The 24571-nt window shown below is 46.5% G+C and overlaps 2 protein-coding genes across 8 annotated transcripts in view; one reads left to right on the forward strand and one right to left on the reverse strand.

Moving 5' to 3' along the window:
• The first annotated feature begins 34 nt into the window (after positions 1 to 34).
• On the forward strand, positions 35 to 6261 carry PDCD5 (programmed cell death 5). Of its 3 annotated transcripts, XM_036069023.2 has the most exons (6): positions 40 to 212; positions 1108 to 1145; positions 3806 to 3867; positions 4665 to 4756; positions 5685 to 5756; positions 6071 to 6261. In XM_036069023.2, exons 1-6 carry the CDS (start codon positions 147 to 149, stop codon positions 6116 to 6118), a joined length of 378 nt encoding a protein of 125 aa, XP_035924916.1. In that variant the 5' UTR covers positions 40 to 146; the 3' UTR covers positions 6119 to 6261. The 3 variants fall into 3 exon arrangements, with proteins under 3 accessions (XP_035924917.1, XP_035924918.1, XP_035924916.1); XM_036069024.2 differs by lacking the exons at positions 5685 to 5756; positions 6071 to 6261 and adding an exon at positions 5192 to 5616 and having other exon boundaries at positions 35 to 212; XM_036069025.2 differs by lacking the exons at positions 5685 to 5756; positions 6071 to 6261 and adding an exon at positions 5050 to 5185 and having other exon boundaries at positions 35 to 212.
• A 2240-nt stretch (positions 6262 to 8501) lies between these two features.
• The window catches only part of ANKRD27 (ankyrin repeat domain 27), a 48927-nt gene continuing 32857 nt past the window's right edge, over positions 8502 to 24571 (reverse strand). For 2 of the 5 annotated variants that reach the window (XM_036069003.2, XM_036069006.2), the window contains 11 exons: positions 23959 to 24018; positions 23740 to 23859; positions 22708 to 22752; positions 19462 to 19584; positions 15288 to 15485; positions 13974 to 14093; positions 13489 to 13650; positions 12333 to 12444; positions 11116 to 11194; positions 10858 to 10930; positions 8502 to 9855 (listed from right to left, as the gene is read on the reverse strand). In XM_036069003.2, the coding sequence (XP_035924896.1) occupies positions 9619 to 9855; positions 10858 to 10930; positions 11116 to 11194; positions 12333 to 12444; positions 13489 to 13650; positions 13974 to 14093; positions 15288 to 15485; positions 19462 to 19584; positions 22708 to 22752; positions 23740 to 23859; positions 23959 to 24018 (1329 nt within the window). In that variant the 3' untranslated portion in view covers positions 8502 to 9618. The other 3 variants (XM_036069004.2, XM_036069005.2, XM_078062984.1) reach the window with 3 other exon arrangements.

Here is a 24571-nt window from a genome sequence, read left to right on the forward strand (position 1 = left end):
CGGCGGGCGACGCAGCTGCGGGCTGGATTGGTGATGCCTGGGCGCTGCGCGCGCCTGCGCAGTGGGGAGGGTCGTGCGCGCGCCGCGGCGCTGCGGGAGATCCCTCGGAGCGTGGTTGCGGCTGCTCGACCCCGCACTGCCGCACCATGGCGGAGGACGAGCTGGAGGCTCTGAGGAAACAGAGGCTGGCCGAACTGCAGGCGAAGCATGGGGTGAGTACGCCCGTCCCCTCCGGGTCCGTCCCCGCCGGGCGCCGTCCTCGCCCGGGGTGGAGGGCGCGGCCCCGGGCGGAGGCTTGGGACGCCGCGGCTGGAGCTCGCCCCGCGGGCCCAGGACCCCGCCGCTGCCCCCGAGGCCGGCCTCGGCCCCTCCGGGCGTGTGGGCGCTGGGCCGCCGGGCCGCCAGGCCGACCGCGTGCGGTCCCCGCACGGTCCGGCGCTGGGCCTCTTCGGGTCGGCGTCGCTCCGGAGCGGAATGCTCAGCCCCTCAGCTCTCTCGGTCCCCTTAGCTTCGGGTCTAGCCGGCTCCGACTGCTTTCCAGCCGAATTGTTTCCTAGAATTCGGGTGTTCTGACCCAAATAGTTGACGTTGTTTGAGGGTCTGCTGTGTGCCAGGTGCTGCGGGTACAGAGGGGAACATCCTCTCTGACGGAGTTGATGGTCCCGGGGAGGAGCCACACACTAAACACGAATCCCGTAGATAAAGTGCTCAAGTTAATGACTTTCTGTGCGGGGAGGGGACCACCGTGGTGGGGCTGGAGCGGGACGGTCTCCCGGGAAGCGGCGAGTGAATGAGCGTCCCCAATAACGAAGCAAATGTTACTATCCAGAAATTTTCCTCACACTACGGTTTCGTAGTATAGGGACTCCCCTCCCTCATGGTTGCTTGTATTTAAAACATGCTGCTAGATTGTGATTTTAGAAGCTTATCGAAACCTTGTAGTAAGTTGAAACTATCCCACTGATTTCTGTGAGGCCCAGCTTTTAATTATTTGGTAATAATTTGATCTCTACCACTGCAGGAGCCTTAAGTATCAGAAACAAGAAAGTGGCTCCTACTTTTTTATGTGAAATTACTCTACTAAAAAGATACGATTTTTTTTTCCAGGATCCTGGCGATGCAGCACAACAGGAAGCAAAACACAGGTATGGGCTGGAGCTCTGAACTTTTTGAAGGGTGGTTTCACCAAATTGTTTTTTTTTAGTTTAGTTATTTTAATAGGCGTGTGAATTTAAAGTTTTTCCTGGCGTAGAGATTTTTCCGTAAGTAATCAGGGTAGTTTCATTATTAATTTGTTAATTAAAGAAACGTGTGTAGAACTCCACATACTTGTATTATAATTGGTTGATGTTTGCTTGTCTGCTAAACTGTGATTACCTTAAAATGAGCTTCATAATGACTACCTCATAGGGATTTTGTGAGGATTACATGGGGACAGTGCCTCACATTTACTGTTCTTACTGCTGTTTTATTCCCAGCACATGGCAGGGCACCTCATACATAGCGGGTTTATTGAATGAAGACCTAGTTGTCTCACATGCTATCTTTTCTTCTTTCTAACTGTGATTTTTAAAAATAAGACATAAAATTTACATAATTTTTAAGTGTGAAGTTCATTTGTTAACTATATTCTCATTGTTATGTAACAAATCTTTAGAACTTTTCCATCTTGCAAAACAAACTGTACTTACTGAACAACAACACATTTTCCCCTCTCCACATCATGCTGCCATTTAATTAATTCATTCAGCAAATATATGTATATTTTTTAAGATATATTTATTTAGGGGGCGCCTGGGTGGCTCAGTCGTTAAGCGTCTGCCTTCGGCTCAGGTCAGGATCCCAGGGTCCTGGGATCGAGCCCCACATCGGGCTCCCTGCTCAGCGGGAAGCCTGCTTCTCCCTCTCCCACTCTGCCTGCTTGTGTTCCCTCTCTCGCTGTCTCTGTCAAATAAATAAAATCTTTAAAAAAAGATTATTTTATAGAGAGAGAGTGCACATGTGAGTGAGGGGAGAGGGAGAGGGGGAGAATCCCAGGCATACTCCCCGGTGAACTTAGAGCCCCGCTTGGGCTCCAGATATCATGACCCTGAGATTATGACCTGAGCCAAAATCAAGAGTCGGATGATCAGCCGACTGAGACACCAAGGTGCCACCATTCAGCAAATATTCATTGAGCACTAGGTCTGGGTCAGGCACTGTGTTGGATCTGTACAAACAGGCAGAGCAGAGAAGGTTCTGTCCTTACATGGCTTGTTAGTGGTAGAAGAAAGATGGTGCTAAGAAAAAAATAAAACTACATGAATTTCATTGATTCTGAGATGTACATTTTTTCACATTTTAACATAGATTAGGTCTCATAAATGATCACTCTTGTCCTGGATTCTTCCAGAGAAGATTTATTTTTGCTTTTGCCATCACTTGGGTACATTTCTAACCTGAGATACTTTAAAATTAAATTCTGTGCCTTAGATTCCACTTCCCCCCAAGCAGTGTAAGGCCTGCAAGAACTTGAAGTTCAAACTCTCAGAGGAATTTTTTTCTTCTTCCACTCAGGGCCAAGGCTGATTCATGCATCCTTCCTTGCTGTCCCTTTCTGTGTGGCCGGTTTATTTTTTGTTTACCTTGTACTGTGGATGTTACTCTTTGATGCCCCAGCTTTGAGTAGGGGTCTCCTATTAGACTCATCTAGGGTGTTTTTTGTTGTTCTTAGAGGTATATAAAACTTGGTGCATCTTACAACCGATGGCATCTCAGATTCAGTGAAATATAGTAACGGTAGTTCACAGCAGGGTTGAAGTACTCAGGAGCCATAAGGAAATGGCCTGTGGAAGTGGGCTATACGCTCCTCAGGTAGGGGTGGTTAGTAGGTACAGCCAGCCCCAGCTCCCCTTCTAATTCAGCCAGAGGATCTGCTTTTGTCTGTGTTGTGTATTAAGTTCCCTAAATGACTTCATTGGGGGAAAATTTTTTTTTGCTACTTAAAAGTTTGAAACCACTGTCCTATGAACCTGAACTAGTTGCAAGGATAGTTGCAGTGTTATAATGTCACTCCCTCTGGTGACTCAAAGAGTGGAACTGAGAGTCTTGAAACATGGGGCTCAGGGGAGCCTGGGTGGCTCAGTTGGTTAAGCTTCCAGCTCTTGGTTTTGGTTCAGGTCATGATCTCATGGGTTGTGAGATCAAGTCCCGCGTCGAGCTCCACACTCAGCAAGGAGTCTGCTTGAAGATTTTCTCCCTCCTTCTCTGCCCCTCCCCCCACTTGGGTGCACAAGCTCGTGCGTGTGCGCGCTCATGCTCTCTCTGAAATAAGAAATCTTTAAAAAAAAAAAAAAAGTAACATGAGGCCTTGTTCTAGCTTGGCCATGATTATCTGTGTCCCCATAAGATAGCCTCCCTAGGTCTCAGCTTCTTCATCTCCAAAAATACCAGACAGATTAATCGTTTGGTCCTTTAATTGCTTGGAATCTCACCACAAATTCCTAGAACCTCTCACACACTGCATACTTAATAAATGTTGGTAATGGTGGTTAAACTAAAACTCCACCCTGAATTATGAAAATGTAAAGTTTTATCTTTCAGTCTGGTAGGTTTACACCCACATAAAATAAAGCCAGCTTCTGAGGGCAGAGGTAGCCTCTTCTCCTTGACTGGGTGCTGCCACCGCGCAGCGCCTGCTGTAATGCGGTCCGTGCACACGGGAGGCCTCCATCTTGGGAAACCTATTGTGTGAGTTCCATTTTTGTATGTTCAGTAGGAATGCTGACAGCATAGTTCTAATTTTGCTGACCTGTTTTTGTTGTAGGGAAGCAGAAATGAGAAACAGTATCTTAGCCCAAGTCCTGGATCAGTCAGCCCGGGCCCGTTGTAAGCATCTTCAGTTTCCTTTAAGTTATTTCCATAACATTGACTTGAGTTAGTTGAATAGGGAAAGATACATGAAATCATTGCTAATTCTGGATTAAGTATTTAACTTAAAAACACAATACGGATAATATTGTAAGAAATGTAAAGTTTATAAACCTAAGGAAATGCATTTAAATCGTTATTAAAAATACCAGCTCAGTTCTCTCTTACCAAGGAGATGATCTCCAAGTGCACCTTAGGTGAGATTTACAGGAAACAACTTGTAAATCAAGTCAATCACAAAATGTGGCTGGTAGTTGATGTGGGTGAAGGGGACTTGGCGGGGGGGCGCTTATTGTCTCTGTTTTAGTGTATGTTCATAATTCTTCATAATAAATACCAAAACAGTGTAGAAAAAAATAATAAAATAAGCCAGTCGGAATGAACTAGTATCTTTCGTATTGTGACTTGAAGCCCAGCTTAGAAGCAGCCTTAGATGGAGCATCACAATTATATATGTGTAGTAGTAGAGAAGTTGTGTTCCAGAGGGCAATCGTTTAAAAAAAAAAAAAAATCAGGCTTAGAATCCCAGGATGCAAGTTTAATCTTGGCTCTCCCACTACCTGTGTGTGGCTTTGACTGAGATTGGCATGGCTGAACTTCAGTTTCCCCTTTTTAAGAGGGGTAATAGTACCATCTGCCCCACCTACCTACCTTGCTAGTCTCAAAATATGTCTGTGAAGTGCTTTGGAAATGTCAGTGCGTAGTTTTAAGTTATATAAGTGCATTTAGTTTTGACTCCTTCTTTTTCTTTTTAGTAAGTAACTTAGCACTTGTAAAGCCCGAAAAAACTAAAGCAGTAGAGAATTACCTCATACAGATGGCAAGATATGGACAACTAAGTGGGAAGGTAAGCTTGGACTGCCTTAAGGCAGTTCTACCTATTTTTACCTAACTTTATCAAAAAATATCTTCAAAAGGTCAATTTTCAGAAAGGTTATAGAAATTCTTGTTGACTGTTTCAGTGAGGCAGTTTATAAAGGAGAGAATTGTAGTATCTGCCATAAATCCTAAAAGATAACTAATTGCCTTTCCTAAAATTCTCTGCTGATTTCCTTTACCGACATTGCTATGGAACCTTGATGTGTTTGTGACCCAGTGACTCTTAGGGTCAGCATCTAATTCCTTCTACATTGGAAACAGGTTTGTCAATGGTACCAATTAAAGACTACCAATATAGGTAGAAGTTAAGCTTGTTTTGCAAATGAGGAGGTGCTGAAATTTCTGATTATGCTGCTGTAATGCCATGATGAGTCTATTCTGGTGAGCCTGACCATCCTTCAAGATCCAGATGAGCCCCACCTGCTCTGGAAACCACCTGCTGCCACCACAGCCTGCGAGAATCAGTCCTGCCCTGAACCCCTTACCCTAAGAGCACATGTGGAAGAGACAACGGCTGGTGCATCTTTTTTGAGTGATTTCTCTCCTGCATTTAAGCTTCTCAAGGGCAGAGGCAATGTGTCTCTGTTCCTGACCCTTAACACAGTGGTATAGGTGGTTGTCATTGTTGGCTAGTGGTGATAAAGGTGTTCTTACCCAATGTTGACTTTGGAATTTCCTGAGAAAGCTAATTTTGATGGCTACTTTCCCACCCTCCTCAAATGAGGCTAGCAGAGCAAAATTCTTTTGGAACTTAAGCCAACTCAGAACTTCCCATCTTGCCTTTCCTTCCCTCTTGACCTCTGCCCCCACATCCCAGAAAAATTAAAACCATTCAGTCTACTAAGGTAAACTCTCTGTTTAAAAAAAAGTACTCTTTTTCTTTCTGGTTATCCTAGGTATCAGAACAAGGTTTAATAGAAATCCTTGAAAAAGTAAGCCAACAAACAGAAAAGAAAACCACAGTTAAAGTAAGTGTCCCCAAATGCTCATGGCAAAAGAAAAAGATTGCTATTTTAAGTGATAAGTGTTAAATATACATCTACTGTAACAAAACGTGTTTCAGCCCATAGACATTTCCATTTTGTAAGAGGTGAAAGTTTGGGGAGCAAGGTTGCACGTACTGAGGGGTCTGTCGTTCCCCTCCCCCCATAGACCTGAAACACTAAGCTGTTTTAAAGACGTAGTGTCTTGCTCTAGTAGGTAGACCTTGTTCTTCTCAGAAAGTCTGAGTTATGCTTTATTAAACATGTTATGACCCTCATTTAATTTCCCCCTCCCCCAGTTCAACAGAAGAAAAGTCATGGACTCTGATGAAGAGGACGATTATTGAAATTTAAGATGTTTAGAGACTGGAACTTAATGGAACAGTTCTAGGACAGATAAGACTGGGTAGAAGTGAAGATCTGATTGTTTACTTTGTTTATTGTCTATATGCCTTTTAAAAAAATAAACTTGTTATGCAAAATAAAACAATTTGGGCAAAGTTGTTTTTGTACCATTGCTGAAGGAACAGAAGATCTGCATTTTGAATTTTTTCTTTCCCACCAAAAGTTTTGAAACGTGTAGCAGCATGAATACATCCTCTGTAAATGTGATGTTAGTGTTAGGTAGGAAAATGGCCTTTACAGAAATAGAAGCCAGCTTACTCTTCAGTAAGAAGAAAATAGCATCCAGTAACATTATGGTAGTTAAAACCCACGGATTAAGAGGAATCAACTTTAATATCTAATACTTAATGTCTAATATTTCCAAGACCTAGGTTCTGAAACCAGGTAAACTATTCTTCTTCCTGAAGGTAGTATTCACATTTAATATAAGAAAATTCATAGCTTTGGTTTCATTTATAATCTGCTTTTCAAAGGCATTGAGATCAAATGATCTGACAAATATCCCCCCTACCCAAGACAGTCTGTAACTAGAGTGATACTTGAATTGCAGAAAATTACCACAGTAACTGGGAGATACTGGTAGTAATACTTCAACAGTAATAAACATGTTGGTAAGAGAAGTGCCTTCTAATGATTAAAATCCAGCTGAGACAGTTTAGCAGTTAAACATTTTGGTAGAAATATTCTGAGTTCTTCACTGATAAAGTGGCAGGTAACTTAAATGGCATCTCTTACGTTGTCCTCCCACTAGGTTTTGAAACTTGTGTGAGTAAATTGACCTGTCAGGTGTGTTGTTTGGTGTAAACTTTAGAGGTTCCAGCCCCAGGAGGAAGTCCATAACATTTTATGAGGTGACTAGAATTAGTAGCAGGAGAGTAACAGGAAAAGTAGTTTACAATCCCAGTCTCTGCTTTAGCTAGCATACTGCTAATCTATGTTTAAACTGTGTATTTGAGAGGTTACTGTTTTTGAGGCTTGAAATTTGGAACTACAGCCCACGAAAAAAGTCAGTGTTGAAGCATCTAGCGTTCCCAAATAAACAAATGAGAACTGTTCCATCAAATTTTTTTTTTTTTTTAAGGAACAGAATTAGATAGTCATGTAAATTTCCCTCAGGGATTTTAAAAAACATCCCTATTACAGGTGAACTTTGCTTCAGGTCTCATTTACATAAAAACGCTGGAGGGAGACTAGAGGATTCTCAGCAAGTTTTGTCACATGCTTCCTCCTACAGAATAACCACTGTCCCGATGGCAAATACCTATGTGAATGTGTTTAAACTGTCAAACCCCTGTCCTGTCCTCCAGAGACCGTTGAGGATGGAAAATGGTTCTGTACACACGGATAAAAGTTCTGGAAGGCAGAAAGGGGGTGGAGTATATTTTGGTCTAGGAAATGGGGAGTGGTTATTCTAATTTAATTGACAATACTTTGAATTCAAACCATTCTTACACAGAATAGAAATTTGGGCATTACCAATTTCTGAGTTGTCAAATCAAGTTTAGTTTTAAGTGGGAAAGCAAGTTGTAGAAAAACAAGTGTTTTTAAAAATAATTGAGGTGGTCACTTTGGGTAGCTCACCCTGCTGAGTAGCTCAAGAAGCAGCTTGTCCCCTAAAACAGTCTCATTCAAGGTATTTATATCTATCTCCAGAAGAAGAACACACCACATTGGAAACTGCCAGTTCACATGACTCCACCAAGTAGGCCTTGACTGCAGCTCTGATAGTGCAAGCAAATCAGTCCCCTTCTTTCTCTGAACCTGTTTCTTCATTTGACAATTTTACCAGTCAGGGGGATTGTTAGAAATAAATACAGTGGGTATACACGAAAGTTTTCAAAATTATATTGCACTACCCCAAAAAATAGGTGATACTAAATGTGTGTATTTGCAACTTGGCTGTGCTGATAAGTTTCTTAATTAGGGTGGGAGCAAACCACAACAACTTGCCAATAAGGTGGTTTTGTTTTAAAACTGGGAGAAAAAGGAAAAATAGAAATTTGCAGAGCAACAGTGCTTATTTCCTTTTTGGGCTAAGAAGCTGTATTACATTCATTTTTTATCTGATTTTTTTTAAAAAACATTTTTGTGGGCCCTAGTTATTGCACCTACTAGATTAAGTCAGGCCTAAGCAGGTGAATGGATAATGGTCTGCTCTGAATGATCCAGTTTACATATTTCAGTGACATCAGGAACTGAAAAATGTATATCCATCCAATGGGAGAAGATCTTTCCATACACAGAGCACATGTTTATAGCAGACAGGCTGCAAAATAACTCTCTCTCCAGAGCAAGACATGAACTAAAAAAGTGTACCATGACACGTTCAAGAATCATAAAGTTTACTGTTTCTTTCCCATCATTTGGCACATATCCAAGGCACGTTAGAAAATTAGAAATCATAAATTACTTTGTAGAAAAATAATCAGCCCCTCCCTTCTGTACATACACAAGTATTTCCAAGAACATGCACAAAACCATTCCTGTATTACAAAGTTACTTGAAAATGTACTCAGGACAAACCCATGTTTGCGGCTGTAGGCCAATTAGTAACATAAAAAAATAAGAGTATAATCTATAGAAATTTATAAAAAGGAATAAATGGCAATAAATTCTAACTGAAAGAACTCTCACCTGGTTTGTGCTGTAAGTTTTGAATCTGAATCAAAAGACTAAGAAAAGATGTGCCAAATCTCTCTTGTTCAGTAACCATCAGTCAGGTGTGACATCTAAGGGAGGTTTTTAACGGAAGGGCATGTGTCTCGAGAGACTGATAGAGGTGCAGTGATCAAATATCTGTACTTACTTTGTTGGAAGAAAAATTATACACAACTTTTCCCACATACATAGTGTAGAATAGGTCCTAAATGTCCTTTTCATTAAAATGAACATCACAACGGCATGTAGGCATCTTTGGGTTCAAGTGTTGCTTTGCAAAGGAACATTTTCCAGTCCTCCTTTCCTCATTCCCACGTGTCGCTTCTGCCTGGCCTCCATGGTACCATGAAACCTAAATTGCTTCTCTTCAGCTGATCCCAGATGGAGGAATTCTTTCGGCCTATGGTTTGCTTGTTTGTCCACATCACGGAGGTTAGCACCTTTCGTTAGGAGGAGGTCAGAATCTGGTCGTGAAACCTCGCACGGGAGCCAGGGAGCTCCTGCCACTTCAGAAGAAACCTACGCCTGCTCTTAAGGATCTGGACACTGCTGAAGTCGGTGTGCACTCCTTTTCCAGTGCACGCACCAGCTTTGGAGAGAAAAGAGACGGTGATCGTTTTCTTGGTCGCATTACTTCCCTCAGCCACATAACAGCTTTCAGGAACTTTCTGCTTTTCTCGCAAATCCAACAAAGTACATTTCAGTTCCCAGCTGTGTTCCTGCTTGGCACCTCCCTGCCGAGGACTCACTTCTTGGCAGCCAATGTAACAACTGCTTATCACCACTAAGACTGGGACGTGACATCAGCCTCTCTGGAAGTGGCTAGGTGGCCGGCAGTCCCTGGGTTCTGGGATACGACTGTGTCCTCGACTGTGTGTCTACGCAGCATCCGCCTGTTTGCAGGAACACTTTGTTTCGGTCCAGGCCCCTCGGGCTGATTGCCGTGCCCTCTGTCAGCACTCTCAGATCTGCTCTGGTCTGGCAGGTGGTTCTGTTTCCCTGTGACTCTTTGCCTCCCTGGCTGAAGAAATGGTACAATTCAAGCAGTTCATTTGCACTGCACTTTAAACAAGAACCACACAAGAACGGCGCTCTTGGGTGCTCTTTGTCACCCCATGTGGTTGGTACTTTATGGGCATCATTTCAGCTCTGACACCCCCGTGGGGACAGGATGACGTGTGTGTACTCCATGTGTCAGACACAATGTCAGTGCTTTACCTATTTGCACATTTACTCTTTATAACTCTTAACGGGTATACTAATTGCTGTCCCCATTTACAACTGAGGACACAGGATCAGCAAATGGAAGCAACCTACGTGAAGTCCCACAGCTCACAAGGGAAAAGCACTTGATGGAACCCAAGCAGATTTCAGAGTTGGCGGGTTTCCCATGCAGCAGCACGTCTGTTAGCAAAGTCACGAAAGGTTACATAGATCGAAATGAGTCATGTTAACAAACATCGCTTTGATTCTCTAAAACAAAGATTTAGAGCTTCTGCATCTTTGCTGTAAAGTCTGCTTCTCATCAACAGTCATGTAATGCAAGGAGCAATAGGAAAAGTCACATTTCTGAGAAGAGTCACCTAATCGTGTGACAGAACATAAAGCAAGCGTCTCTTTATAACTGAGTAAGCAGTGCTGTAGGAAGATGGCCACATGCAGAACTGTCCATATGAGCAGCTCTAGACCACATCTGGAGAAGTTTTTTACCCATCTGCATATAAACTTGGTTTCCTCCTGACATCAGTGATTCCCACACTACCGGCAGCTGAGCTGTTTCACCAAGTACGCGCACCATGAGCCCCAGCATCTCCACGCGTACCCCTATTTCCCGTTTCCCCCTCACTCTCCTTTCTCAATAAATGAAGTCTGTACTCTTTGCTGTCCCACTAACTAACTCATCTTAATTGTTATAAATTCTTGCAAAGAAGGGAATCATGAAATGAGAAATGTGTTCACCGTAGATTTGTTTTGGAAAAGCCAGGCTTTAAGAAATATGATAAGCCAGCATTGAATAACTCACCTCATGCAAAGAGTCTTCAGTAAAATTAGGGACACTCCTATCTCTTGCCATAATCTCCCTTGAAGTCCTTCCCCTGAAACCGGAAACAAAGTGAAATCAGTCTGAAATAGTGGCGTGAAACACTCTGGTTGGCCACGAGGTGGCAGCATTTGGTGAGTGCAGATTTTCTCTAACCCACTGAAGGGGCACATACCTGGCCTGAGTTGTAAGTAAAGGTGGGGTCAAAGGCACGGAAATCAACTCAAATTTTATACTCACTTAAACTGACCACCTGAGCGGACAAAGTAAAACTGTCTGGTAAAAGGTTCATCTGGTAGATCGTACATTTTTGAGTTCCCTGTAGATTAAAAAAAAGGATAAACATCTGAAAACTTCCAAAGTAGTTTAATTAGAGTTATAGCACAGATGCAACCTTTCAATTTTTTTTTCTTTTTTTTTTTAATTTTATTTATTTATTTGACAGAAAGAGAGAGAAAGCAGGAACACAAGCAGGGGGAGTGGGAGAGGGAGAAGCAGGCTCCCCACTGAGCGGGGAGCCTGATGCGGGGCTCGATCCCAGGACCCTGGGATCATGACCTGAGACGAAGGCAGACGCTTAACGACTGAGCCACCCAGGCGCCCCAACCTTTCAATTTTCTTAGCTTAACAAAATTTAGAAAATTAAGCACTGCTATCTGCTTAAAGAAACATATTAGTAGCTATTTATTACTGTGTGAACCCCCATGGCAAGGAAAGATACATCCTTATTAATACACGGATATTCTCCAGCTACAGGCAACTGTGGTGACACAGCCTCGGGATTACTGAGGTGGAAGTGGGTTTATTCACATTATTCCAGAGGGGCGCCTGGTTGGCTCAGTCGGTGGTAGAGGGTGCGACTCTTGATCTCGGGCTTGTGAGTTTGAGACTCATGTTGGGTGTAGAGATTGATTAAAAAAAAAAAAATCTTAAAGAGTAGAGCATGGACCCAATCTAGACTATAACAACTAAAGAAAGAAAGAAAGAAAATACTTCAACCCTATCCATGTTTGGCAACTATTATTCTAATTACCAACAATCTCTGTATACCTGCAAATAAAGTAAGTAAATAAAAACATTTAAGGTTAGCAGGAAACGCTGAGCCCCAGATGTCCAGGAAATGCTTAGAAAAAGGCCTGGGTCTGGGCCATGCGGCATGTAAGAATCTCCCAGAGGCTGCTCCTTCTCTCCAGCTGGTGGGGGAGGCCTGAGCCGTCAAAGGTGAGGCTGGGAGTGGCCACCTTATTTCCTTAGGAAGCATCATCCCAATCAACCAGAAAACCAGTAGCAAAACAAGCTGATGAGCAAGGCTGTAACATTTCTTTGGTGCCCCTATCCTGCCCCCAGTCATGAGTATAATGACATTCCACATTCACAATTAAATGAATACGAGCAACTACTCATGAATTTCCAAATATGCCCATATTGAGAATTACAGAGAGAATGTAAATTCTTACATTTTTTCCTGATCTTAACAGTAACGTACTCCTTGTGGTCTGTTTCGCCAACATCGTCTACTGAGGCCACACAGCTCGGTACTACCTGAAGTAATTCCATTATTTTTGAATTCTACAATTTGAAAGGGAAAAGGTAACAATTAGTATTTTTAATTCTTAGCAGCTTACTGGCTGTTTTTGATCTGTCAGTATTGGTGCGGCTGGGCAGAGAAGCTAAGCAGCAGCTACAGAAGAAGCTAATGCCATAGAGCCTCGTGGTGAGGAGCAGCCCCGCCCTTGGAGCCTGGCTCGGCCTCTACTAGGGAGTCCGGGCTAGGTACTTAGCTGCCCTGTGCGATGGGGCTGACGAGCACGGGATCTCTTACTGCAGAGTTCTCATGGGGTTATCGACGGCCCAGCACATAGTAAGTACTCGATAAAAAACACTCATTATCTTTTGAGAAACTGCTCACGAGAGGTTTAAAATATTTTGATTCTGTTAGGAAATGTCACTGAAAATTAACGTGATAAGCCTCTGAGTACGTTGGGTTTATGGTGACTTTTACGTGACACCACTGTCACTTAACAGCCTACCAACTGTCTACCCAGAGTCAAAAACAAAAAGACTCAATGTGAAAATGGGGACAGTAGAGAGCTTGCTCCTCCCAGGAGAGGAAGCCTTCTCCTCACCAGTTCCCTGTGCAAACACCCACAGCACGGGAAGGAGGGGTGACCTGGTCATCACGATTCCCCTTACAGGGAGAATAACTCCAGGAGACTTAGAATCACAACTGAATGAACGCTCTCCGTTGTGCTAAGACCCCAGGTGCGGTCCCCATGCAGGTAGCGTGAGCCCAGAACATGGTCTCAGCTCACTGCTTCCCTGGGGGCACCGGATGGCTCATCCCTGGGCCAGAGCAGGGCGCCGACACCTGCAGCAGTCGGGGGAGCACCTCCACTCGGCCCTTTGAAAGCAAGTCCTGAAAGACTGACTCCTGGCTCCCCGAGCAGACCACCTCTGACCCGGGGACCAAGGACTGGATATTTGACCGCACCTGCAGACTCCTGGCACACCGACTTAGCCCAGCATCTCGATTCAAAGGTTGGCTCCTGCTATTTCAGATGTGGTTTAACCACGGGGAAGCCAGAGTGAGCTGCAAGGGAGCTCCCCACTCACCTGTTCAGCACAGTCTACCGCGGTGCACTGTCTCTTGTTCAAGACCTGAACTGATGCCCCATGAAGCAGAAGCAGCTCCACCACGAAGACATGCTTTTCTATCACCGCCTCATGCAGTGCTGTGTTACCCTTATTGTTAGAGAGGTTAATGGAGGCCCCGTGCTAGAAGGAGAAACAGTGCAATCAAAAGGAATGCCAGAGGGGCACCTGGGTGGCTCAGTCAATAAGTGTCCGACTCTTGATTTCAGCTCAGGTCATGATCTCAGCGTCGTGAGATCAAGCCCTGCGCCGGGCTCTGCGCTGTGTGGAGCCTACTTAAGATTCTCTCCTCTCTCTCCCTCTCCCTCTGTCCCTCCCCACCCCGGCTCCCATACGCTGCTTCTCTTTCTCTCTCTGAAAAAAAAAAAGGGGGGGGGGGAATGCCAGAAAATGAGGCACCCACGACTGACGAGTACCCGGCAGCTCCGGGGCTGGGGGGCCCTTACCTGTAACAGCAGTGCCGCAACTTCATGGTGGCCGTTGGAACAGGCGTAAATGAGGGGTGTGTTTCCACTTATATCCTTTTTATTGGGTTTTGCATTAGAATCCAATAGACACCTCACCACCTAGCCCAGAGAAGACAAAATTCCAAACTTAAATCTGTGGAAGAAATCCTCTAACTTGATATCCTTTTTACTCTAAGTTTATTTGGAAGGCTCTTTGGACACATGTCTGACTCAGGAGAAAGCCGACCAACTCAAGCGGGGTGCAGCAGACATTTGCTGAGGGTCTCCTCCACCAGGCAATGTGCTAGGCACTATTTTTTTTTTTTCCATTTCATCATTAGACCTGCCCTATGTATGGAGGGCTGGAATTATCACTCCAGTTTTATAGACTGGGAAACTGACATTTGAAGTGCTATGTTAGGTGTTACGAGAGCGATGGAAGATCTGATTTCGTTCCTGTCTTTTATTTATTTTTTATTTTTGTTTTTTAAGTAAACTCTCCACCTAACGTGGGGCTTGGGAACTCACGACCCTGAGATCAAGAGTCACACGCTCTACTGACTGAGCCGGCCAGGCACCCCTGGTTCCCGTCTTTTAAAAGCTTACAGTAGAGCTAGTAAGGTAAAAATTGTTTTAAATAGATAATTTTCAAAAAGAAATATAGGACTTTGAAAAACTCACATCATTTCACAGTTCTCTCTTGCACCCCCTCCTTAGGGCCATTCTCTATAAAGTACGTAAACTGGGGCGCCTGGGTCGTGCACTCAGCTAAGCATCTGCCTTCAGCTCAGGTCAGGTCATGATCCCGGGGTCCTGGGATCGAGCCCCGCGTTGGGTTGCCTCCTCAGTGGGGAGCCTGCTTCTCCCTCTGCCCCTCCTCCTGCCCTCTCTCTCAAATAAATAAATAAAATCTTTAAAAAAATAAATAAGTAAAGTCTTAAACTGTTCGACAAAGACCAAGGGCTGTGGGGATGAAAGGTGCCAAGCTGCAGGCAGAGCCCTCAATGACCAACACCCAAGCACCAGAGTCAGCTCCTGCTGGGGTCGGAATCAGGAGGAGGGCTCTGTGCCACTGAGAGGTGCATGGCAGTGGAGTGGGGGGCAGGGATGAGGTGGGGAACCGGGAGGGCCCACCCCCAGATGCACCAGAGTTCTGTGTTCTGTTGCTGAGCAGTCTTGCCCCGTGGGAGGAAGGAAATGTATCTGTCCTCTGAGCCCGCCCCCAAACTTGCCTCTCTACAGCATTCCCACCACGGACAGTTCTAACCAAGAGCAAGCACCCCATGCCCTCTGCCCAGGAGAAAGACCCCGCACCTGGAAGTGGCCCTTCTGGCAGGCCAGGTGGAGCGGGACAGCTTGGTTTACGTTTCTGGCACCCACACTGGCACCATGTTTCAACAGGAGGGGGACGAGGTCCACCCGCCCATGCAGAGCAGCAACATGCAATGGGGAGGAGCCGTCCTGGTTGGTCACATTCACACCAAGTCCACTGGCAGGAATCTTTGCCAGCTTCTAGTAAATGCAGAAGATGGAGAGAGAAACATCATTAGTATTTAAGAAACTGGGCTGAAGGGGCACCTGGGTGGCTCAGTCGTTAAGCGTCTGCCTTCGGCTCAGGTCATGATCCCAGGGTCCTGGGATCGAGCCCCGCATCGGGCTCCCTGCTCCGTGGGAAGCCTGCTTCTCCCTCTCCAACTCCCCCTGATTGTGTTCCCCCTCTTGCTGTCTCTCTCTCTGTCAAATAAATAAATAAAATCTTAAAAAAAAAAAAAACTGGGCTGAAGGAATTGAAGCCACCTGTGTCATTCCCCGCCCCCCCCCCCCCCAGCCCCAGCCCCTGTGCACAATTTCGGATCACAGTGGGATCCAGAATCAGGTTGCCCACAGGTGAATTCCTACAACTTTAGAAAGGTAAGATATACCAAAGGATTACTTCCATTTCCAAAAGAGCAAGTCCCCCGAAATGATGCCCTCTTTATGCCAAGGCGATTCAATGGGAAACAGGAAGTCTGTTCCACAAATGGCATCTGAACAATGGGATATCCACATATGGAAAAACTGCACATCAACCCTTAGCTCAACACACACAAAAATTAAAAATGCCTCATAGACCTAAATGTAAGAGCTATGACCATAAACTTCTTGAAGCAAGTACACAAGAAATCCCTGCAACACTGATAAACAAAGATTTCTTAGATAAGACACAAAAAGCAAAAACCATAAAGGAACAGTTTGATGAACTGGACTTAATGCAAATTTTAAGTGGTTATTCTTTGAAAGACACGAAAATGAAAAGGCAAGTCACAGAGCGGGAGAAAATGTTTGCACTACGTGGACCCGACAAGGGACGTGTACCAACCAGAATTTAAAAACAGCAACAGATTCTTACAACTCCATTAGACAATCCAACTTTTAAAAAAAAGATAGGCACAAGATTTGGAAAAACAAAAGACAAATGTTTATATCATGGAGACAGTCTGTATTGATTCGCAGTGGTTTTAAAATCAATCATGCCAACAGAAGAACAATCAATCAGTAATTAAAAGGACAAACAAAACATTTCATACAAATGAAAACAAACATTAAATTATGATATTGAATCCTACATTCTGACAATAAAATTGCTATGTCAGTGTTCTAGGTGAGTGCCCAAAGATGAAAACTTTGGTTATCTAGTTCACTTTTTGATGATTAAAAAGGTTTTATCTTGGAAAAATTGCATGCTGCGTTAAAAGGGTAAATTTTGCTGCATGTAAACTGTACCTCAAAAAATAAAAAAACAAACAGATGAAGCAGTAGGGAGAAAAAAAAACACAATGAAATACTGCACACTTACAGGAATGGCTAAAGTTGAATAGTCACAAGGATGTGGGGCAAACAGAAAGAACTCTCACACGCTAGTGGCAGGAATGGAAGATGGAAAATCACTCTGGAAAACTGGCAGTTTCTTATCAAGTTACACACACACTTACTACATAATCCAGCAATTACACCCCAAGGTATTTACCCAAGTAAACATATATTTATACAAAGACTTGTTCACAAATGTTCACACTAGCTTTCTTCACAAAGCCCCAAACAGGAAACTACGCAAATGTTCATCAATGGGTGATTCGATTGATTCTAGTATATTCAACAAAATACTACCCAGCAATAAAAAGAAAGGAATCCACTGTGGTGTGGACCTCAAAACATTCTGCTGCATGAAGGAAGCCAGATTCAAAAGAGTGGGTCCTGTCTGGTTTCCACTCACATAAAATTCTAGAAAATGCCAACGAGTCTGTGATAACAGACAGCAGACCCGGGGGGTTGCCTGGGACAGGGGAGGAAGGGGGGAAGCCCAAGAAAACCCTCAGAAGTAATGGAGTGTTCTGGATCTGGACTGCGGTCATGGCTTCATGCGGAAACTCAATGGATTATACACGGTACACAGGACTTTACTGGGTGTAAATTGTACTTGAATAAAGGTTTTTTAAACAAACACTCTAAACACACCAGTGGGCTAGAAGAGGGTGGGGCCAGGGGGTGGTTAGCTAAGTCACAGACATGAAGCAATCTCCATATAAATGTCTTTTTTAGGTCTTTTTGAGGAATTTCAAAATGAGAAAAAGATTTTAAAAAAGCAGGGAACGTTAAGATTTTATTCAATACATCTGGCAGTTATTTTAATATGTGCTCCAGTTTCTTGCTGTAACGGATAAACCGTGAGGTGGGGAAGGACAGAGTGCAGGCCAATGGCAAGAGCAGTGACAGCAAGACACAGTTAGCTGCCTCTGGCCACACTCAGTCCCGGACCGGGCCTGAAGTACGGTCACTTCACTAGTACCCTTCGAAACATCATCTGCCTTTTTTAATCCCTATGCTTTTCATAGCAGTCTGCACAGGGGAAATCGTTCTTTGGGCTGTCCCCATCCAGCAGCATCGGGACAGAACAAGAGTTGCACATCCCCAACGTACACATGACCCTGGAGCGAGCTGAAAAGCTACATGTGAAGGGAAGTTTTACTAATTTCAGTATTATTGGGTTGGAATAACCCATGGTGAAGCTTTTTAAAATAAGGCAGTATTATCTTGTAATACAAAGGACAACACCACTATGCCTGTTTTGCAGAGTCAAATTAATTTTCTCCGTATGGGACATATACATCGGGTTAGGTAGCTAGCACAAAAGCGCATACTCTACGCAGAATACCGTCTACGATTTCTCAAAAGAAAATGAAATACTTAAGTATACACTTCAGAAAACATGGGCAGGATCTGTATGCTAAAAATCAACAAAAATGATGAAGAAATCAAAGAAGGCCAAAATATTTGGGGAGATATGCCATATTCATGGAGTGAACACAGTAAAGATGCCATTTCTCCCCAACTTGATCTACGGTTGTTAATGTAATCCCTACCAAAATCCTAGTAAGATTTTTGGTAGACATAAACAAACCCATTCTAAAATCTATATGGAAAGGCACAGGCGTAGACTAGCTGAAATAATCCTGGCAAAGAACAAGTCAGGAAGAATGGCTCTACCCAGTACTAAAGCTTCCCATAGCTACAGTAATCGAGACAGCATGGAACTGGTGGAAGGACAGACACACAGATCTGTGGAACGGAACGCAGAACCTGGAGAGAGACCCACACCGTGTATTATCAACAGAGGTGGGACAGCAAGTCAATGGAGGAAGGATGGTCTTTCCAACAAGTGGTGTGGAACAGGTGGACATCCACAGGCAAAAAAAATGAACCTCAACCTCAATCTCAGACCTTGTGGGTTAGGGGGTGGCAGGGGGACAGATGGGTGTGGGAAAGGGCAACGTGAGTAGTTCTTCCCGTGGTGAGGGAGCCTGTTGGTACCTTCGATGTGGTGGTGGATGCACAAAGCTATGTGTGTGATCAAAGTGAACACACAGGCACACACATGCATATGCACATGTGAGCACCAGGAAAATCAAAGAAATGTGGATAAGATGTGTGGATTGTTTCTGGGTCAGTATCCTGGCTAGGATACCGTCCTACGGCTTTGCAAGCTGTTACCACTGCGGGACATTGGGTAGAGGGCACAGAGGATCCTCTGTATTTGGAGGGAGGGTCCTCCCACAGAAGGTGGACTGACTTGAGCACAGACAGCGGGCAATGGATCTTGAATGCAGCTTCCTCAAGGGATTGGCAGCCATGTGGACAGACACCCTCAGCCATAAACTCTTGCCTTGTGACTCAGGGGCCCAGAGAGGAGCTGAAACACTGAGCACGTGTGCATTCCTCTGCTCCCTGACCTGCCCATTCAGAAAGTCAGCCGCCCAAGGTAGATCCACACTAGTGTTAGCTTCTCTTCTCCCTGAGCTAAGTAACTAAACCTCACCACATCTCAGGGGATGCCAACTAGCAGCCACTCAGTAACTGGCTGGCTGAGAAGCAGACAACTTTCCTAAGCGGAAAAGAAGAATCTGTCTCCCCACCCCCACCCCTAGTTGCACCAATGGAAGCAAAGCCAAACCTTTTGAGCTGGAGCACATTTCGGGCACTGGCACAAAGGGTGACAAAATTCAACATCGCCTATGCTGACAGCATCCTCCGATTCATCCAGGTCCTCCTCCGTCCACTCCAGAAGGTAACGCACCTAGTGTGGGGCAGGAAGGAGAAATGGGAACTTAAAACTCACCCTTAGCTCCTTTACAAGCTACAGTATCTCTCCCTCCTCGCCACACACACACACACACACACACACACACACACACACACACACACACACACACCTGCTCGACCACCAGAGAGATGACTGGGTTCACCGTGCCCAAGCCCTTTCTCAGTCCCTTTACGGGTGATGCAAAGAACTTTAGAGCCATTTCTACAGCTTGTGGAAGAGATTCCTTTATCTTTTTTTTTCTTATCTTTTTTTTCTTTTTTTTTTTTTTTAAAGATTTTATTTATTTGTATGATAGAGAGATAGAGAGCTCAAGTAGGCAGAGGGGCAGGCAGAGGGAGAGGGAGAAGCAGACTCCCGCTGAGCAGGAGCCCGATGAGGGACTCAATCCCAGGACCCCTGGGATCATGACCTGAGCCGAAGGCAGCCGCTTAACTGACTGAGCCACCCAGGTGCCCCTATCTTTTTTTTTCTTTTTAAAGATCTTTTTATTTTAGAGAGAGCGAGCACAAGCGGAGGGGCAGAGGGAGAGGGAGAAAGAATCTGAAAGACTCTAAGCTGAGCGCAGAGCCCAACGCAGGGCTCAATCCCAGGGCCCTGAGATCAGGACCTGAGCCAAAACCAAGAGTCAGATGCTTCACCAACTGCATCACCCAGGCAGAGTGGTGCTGCTTTCACTCCCCGGTCCTGGAGCATTTCTCGAGCACCTCAGCTTGTATTATCTAATTGTATACTTTCAACAACCCCTCGTCCCTTTTAACCTGGGAGAAAACTCACTCTGAGAGGAAGTAACTCGTCCAAGACCCCACAACTAGGAAGTGGAGGTCAGAACCTTATACGCAGGCTCCCTGACGCCACACCAGTGGCCCTTCCATGCACTAGCCGCATGTGAACGCACTGGAGACCACCAAAAAATCCAATTTAAAACTGGTCTCTAGGATATTAAATTTGAAAATTGGGAACAATATAAATACATTTCTAGGTCTGGTTCTGAGCACTGAGGAAGTCAGCATGTGCATGAAGGGAGTGACAAGGGGTTCCAAGAAGACTGCCTTTGACCCCAAATGTCTCTCCTCCAGGTCCCTTCCACATCCGGACAGCAGACACCCCTCCCCCCCAGGGTGGAAATGCCAAAGGCCTCCACCCAGGGGCCTCAGCTAACAGGCTAGTGGGACAGACAAGGGCAGGGAACAAGAACGGGGGGAGGGGAGGGGCAGGTCCTCGGGTGGGGGGTTGGAGGCTGTCACGTGTGTAGATCAGTTTGGGTGGTGAGCCCTGGGCACCGGGCGGCCATGAATGGCCTCGGCCCCCTCACCCACCCACAGAAGGAAGAGGAGTGGGTATGTCACGACACAGGGACAGTCATAATCTCTTCTCTGCACAGACTGCTGCGGGCTCACACCATGGCTCCAGGGTGCCTGAAGAAGTCCTACTCGCTTCCTCCAAAGAATGCTGGCTTCTCCTGGGGCCGGTCTCATGAGAGGACAGATGCAGGTATACACAGCCATGTCCCCCCCCCCCCCCGGAAGGGACCATGTGTCAGTCTGTGCATTGACAGTGGCCTCTGGATAAAAGCGAATATACTGGAAACTACAGTCAGATTCTAAACATCCCCGAGGTGGTTATGATCAGATCCCAGTAACTTCTGTGCACCACCTCAAGCTGGATCATCTGCGAAAGGCCCTCCTGAAACACACAGCACCGCCAAGCTCTCTCGTTAGATGATTTATTCAGAGCTCCTCATCTGGTAAGCACCCAAGTTACTCCTCCTTTTGTTTATTTATTTATTTTTTTTTTAAAGATTTTATTTAGGGGCGCCTGGGTGGCTCAGTTGGTTAAGCGACTGCCTTCGGCTCAGGTCATGATCCTGGAGTCCCAGGATCGAGTCCCACATCGGGCTCCCTGCTCGGCAGGGAGTCTGCTTCTCCTTCTGACCCTCTTGTGTTCCCTCTCTCATTCTCTCTCTCTCGCTCTCAAATAAATAAAATCTTTAAAAAAAAAAAAGATTTTATTTATATGAGAGAGCGAGCACATGAGACGCGGGAGGGTCAGAGGGAGAAGCAGACTCCTGCCGAGCAGGGAGCCCGATGTGGGACTCGATCCTGGGACTCCAGGATCATGACCTGAGCCGAAGGCAGTCGCTTAACCAACTGAGCCACCCAGGCGCCCCTCCTCCTTTTAAAGTGGAAGACAGGGGCGCCTGGGTGGCTCAGTCGTTAAGAGTCCGCCTTCGGCTCAGGTCATGATCCCAGGGTCCTGGGATCAAGCCCCACATCGGGCTCCCTGCTCTGCAGGCAGCCTGCTTCTCCCTCTCCCTCTGCTGCTCTCTCTGCTCCTGCTCACTCTCACTCTCTCTCTCTCAAATAAATGAAATAAAATAAAATAAAAATACTTTAAAAAAATAAATAAATAAAGTGGAAGACATAGCAAGTTCCTTTCAGGAAGCCAAAGGCAAGCCGGGGGAAACCGCCCATGGGACTCTAAGGAAGGCTGTCTCCATGCTCCAGTGACCTGATCAGATGTTCCCTGGCATCTGCAGGGAGGGTTGGGACAGACACCTTCCCCCCAGCCAGGCCTTCTCCCCATGCCAACTCACAGCAGCGAGCACCACCTCGTCGGGACACCCGGCCTGTGACTCCTTGGAGTCCCAAGCCTCGGACCTCAGCCTCCTACCCAGGCGCCACAGCCGCCCACCACTTCCACGGGGCCACACCAGGGCCTCTGGGCTCTGGCCCTCCCCGCCACACCCCCCTGCCCCACTCCACTCCTCCTCTCCACCCTCCCTGCCTGCACATCCTGCTCCCAGCTAGTGGGCCAGGCTCGGAGCCCGCACTCTGTGCTCCTACACACGGCGGGGCTGGCCAACATTTCACCAGCCTCCCGGAACGTGAACCTCTAGTAGGCTCTCTGTGCCGCTTTATGACCACCTGCTCAGTACGTGAAAGGAAAACGCGAACACCTACATTACTGCGCAGTCATTAAATGCAGCCCTTCCGTGTGAACGTGAACAGAACATAGCTCCTGACTGAACCAGAGACAAAAAACAGGCTCAGCTCTTTTCACCGACAGCAAGTTTTAGACGTGCTACTAAAAACTCACCATTTCTAGATCTCCATCGGCAACCGCTCTTAAAAGTTTTTCTACCTTCAGTAAAGGAAAAAGAATGTTAGGAAATGATTTCAATAATTAAGCAGTCATAGAAGACCCAAAGGCTCTCATTTGTCTCTTGGTTTGTGGAGTTTTAACACCTCATTCAGCATCTCGCAAGCATATCCCTGAGACTGCCTGGCTAGGCCGTCCAGGAGGGCACCAGCGTGCGCCGAACCCATTTCCCCCTGAGGTCTATGGAATGATCTGCTGGTGACGTGGCCAAGCGAGATGCCGGTCACTGCAATGAAGCGCAAGCCAGCCGCCCCGGAGGATCACACGTACTCAGCCCTCATCATCTGACAGCTGAGGGCACACCAGGAACCATTCCAGGGCTCTCTTAGACTCTGGAATGTGTCTCCGGGCTTTCTCTACTGTGCCTTCGCATCAAGCTAAGCTCATCGGGCCCTCCAAGAGGAGGTCACAGCTTGGGGGTGGCAGGGGACGAGTGCCCTGCGTGGAGGCAATGAGGCTCCCCGCACACAGGGGAGCAGGCAGAGGAGTCGTGGGACGTCCACGGGACGGTCTGCTCTGCAGGCTGACGCTGGACGAGCTCGCAGACAAGTTAAATGGAGAAGAAAAAAAACCAGGCTATAAATCACCTTTTACAGCACACAATGTGTTGACCAGAAGTCAGGGACGATACATCAGGTTGACAGGGATGCTTACGGAATGGGACGTAAGTGCTGAGAATTTAGTTTGTAAAATGATCTTAAATCTGTGGACCTACTGGTGACTTTCCTTAGACTTTTCCTAGAAGACGACTCCCTCCTCTGTCTCTCTGTCTCACATATACACACACACACACACAATCCCCAAAGCAAAGAGCTGCTTCAGGAGCCGAGCATGCAAGCAGCAGTGTGAGAACTCCTGGCTGGGCACCCCCCGGGGCCCCCTGAGCAGCCCTCGTCATGCATGGCTCTTTAACTGGCCACCTTGACACACGGCCGCCCTCCCGTCCGCCCTCCCACCTGGGAGCCTCACCTCTCTGTAGTCCTTCTTGGGCTCCTGCCATCTGGAGCGCGCCAACACAGAGGAGAAGCTGGGGGTGGAAGAGGCCTGGCTCATGGAGTCCACGGGGCGCTGAGGGGGCTGCACCGGGACCTGTGGCCGGGGGGCCCCAACAGGAGAAGGGCCTTGTGAGGGCCAGAGAGCAGGCCGGGGTCTCCCAGGGGGCCACCAAGCCCAGCCTCGTTCACTCACCTCTGAAGACTTCCTCCTCCTTTCCAAGGGCAGATGATAGGCTTCCATTATCGACAGAATCTAGGACAAGAAGGGGACATGAAAAATACTGACTGAGAAAGGTCGCCAAAGTAGCGTCACCCGTAGGCCTAGCCGCCTGCCCACCTCCTCCAAAGGTCACACAGCCTGACCACACCCCTGGAGAGACAGAGAAACCACAGCCCGAGCGGGCGGGAGCTCACCCAGGATCACACGGATTAAATGGGGGCTTCCTGCTGCCTCTCACCGCCCCTGCTGCCCAACAGGAGCTGGGGCTTCCCTTGAATGGGCTCAGAGGACGAGAGAAGCCCGGGCACAGAAGGCATCCCCAGGTTGTGTGTCCAGATACAAAGTGTGACCTTCCCACTGGCACCCCGGGGTCTTGAGCAGGAACAGCTCAGGGCTGAGCCAAGAAGGCGGTCTGCTCTCCTCTCTGCCTATCTCCCTTTGGAAGGGGCCTCTGGGAGAAGCTACCTGGGCAGAGGGGCCCTCTGCTCCTGGTGGACTCCTCAGGCCAAGCGCGGCACTGCCCCGTCCCGGCGGATCCGGCCGCTACAAAGCTGAGACCCTCTGAGGGCACGGGGAACGTGGCGGA

This window comes from Halichoerus grypus, chromosome 15 (assembly GCF_964656455.1).
Source record: "Halichoerus grypus chromosome 15, mHalGry1.hap1.1, whole genome shotgun sequence".
NCBI lineage: Eukaryota > Metazoa > Chordata > Mammalia > Carnivora > Phocidae > Halichoerus > Halichoerus grypus.

Coding starts and splice junctions, on each gene's coding strand:
- PDCD5 (XM_036069023.2), top strand. CDS start 147: ATGGCGGAGGACGAGCTGGAGGCTCTGAGGAAACAGAGGCTGGCCGAA. Junction 213..1,107: donor AACTGCAGGCGAAGCATGGG/GTGAGTACGCCC, acceptor TTTTTTTTCCAG/GATCCTGGCGATGCAGCACA. Junction 4,757..5,684: donor ATGGACAACTAAGTGGGAAG/GTAAGCTTGGAC, acceptor TGGTTATCCTAG/GTATCAGAACAAGGTTTAAT.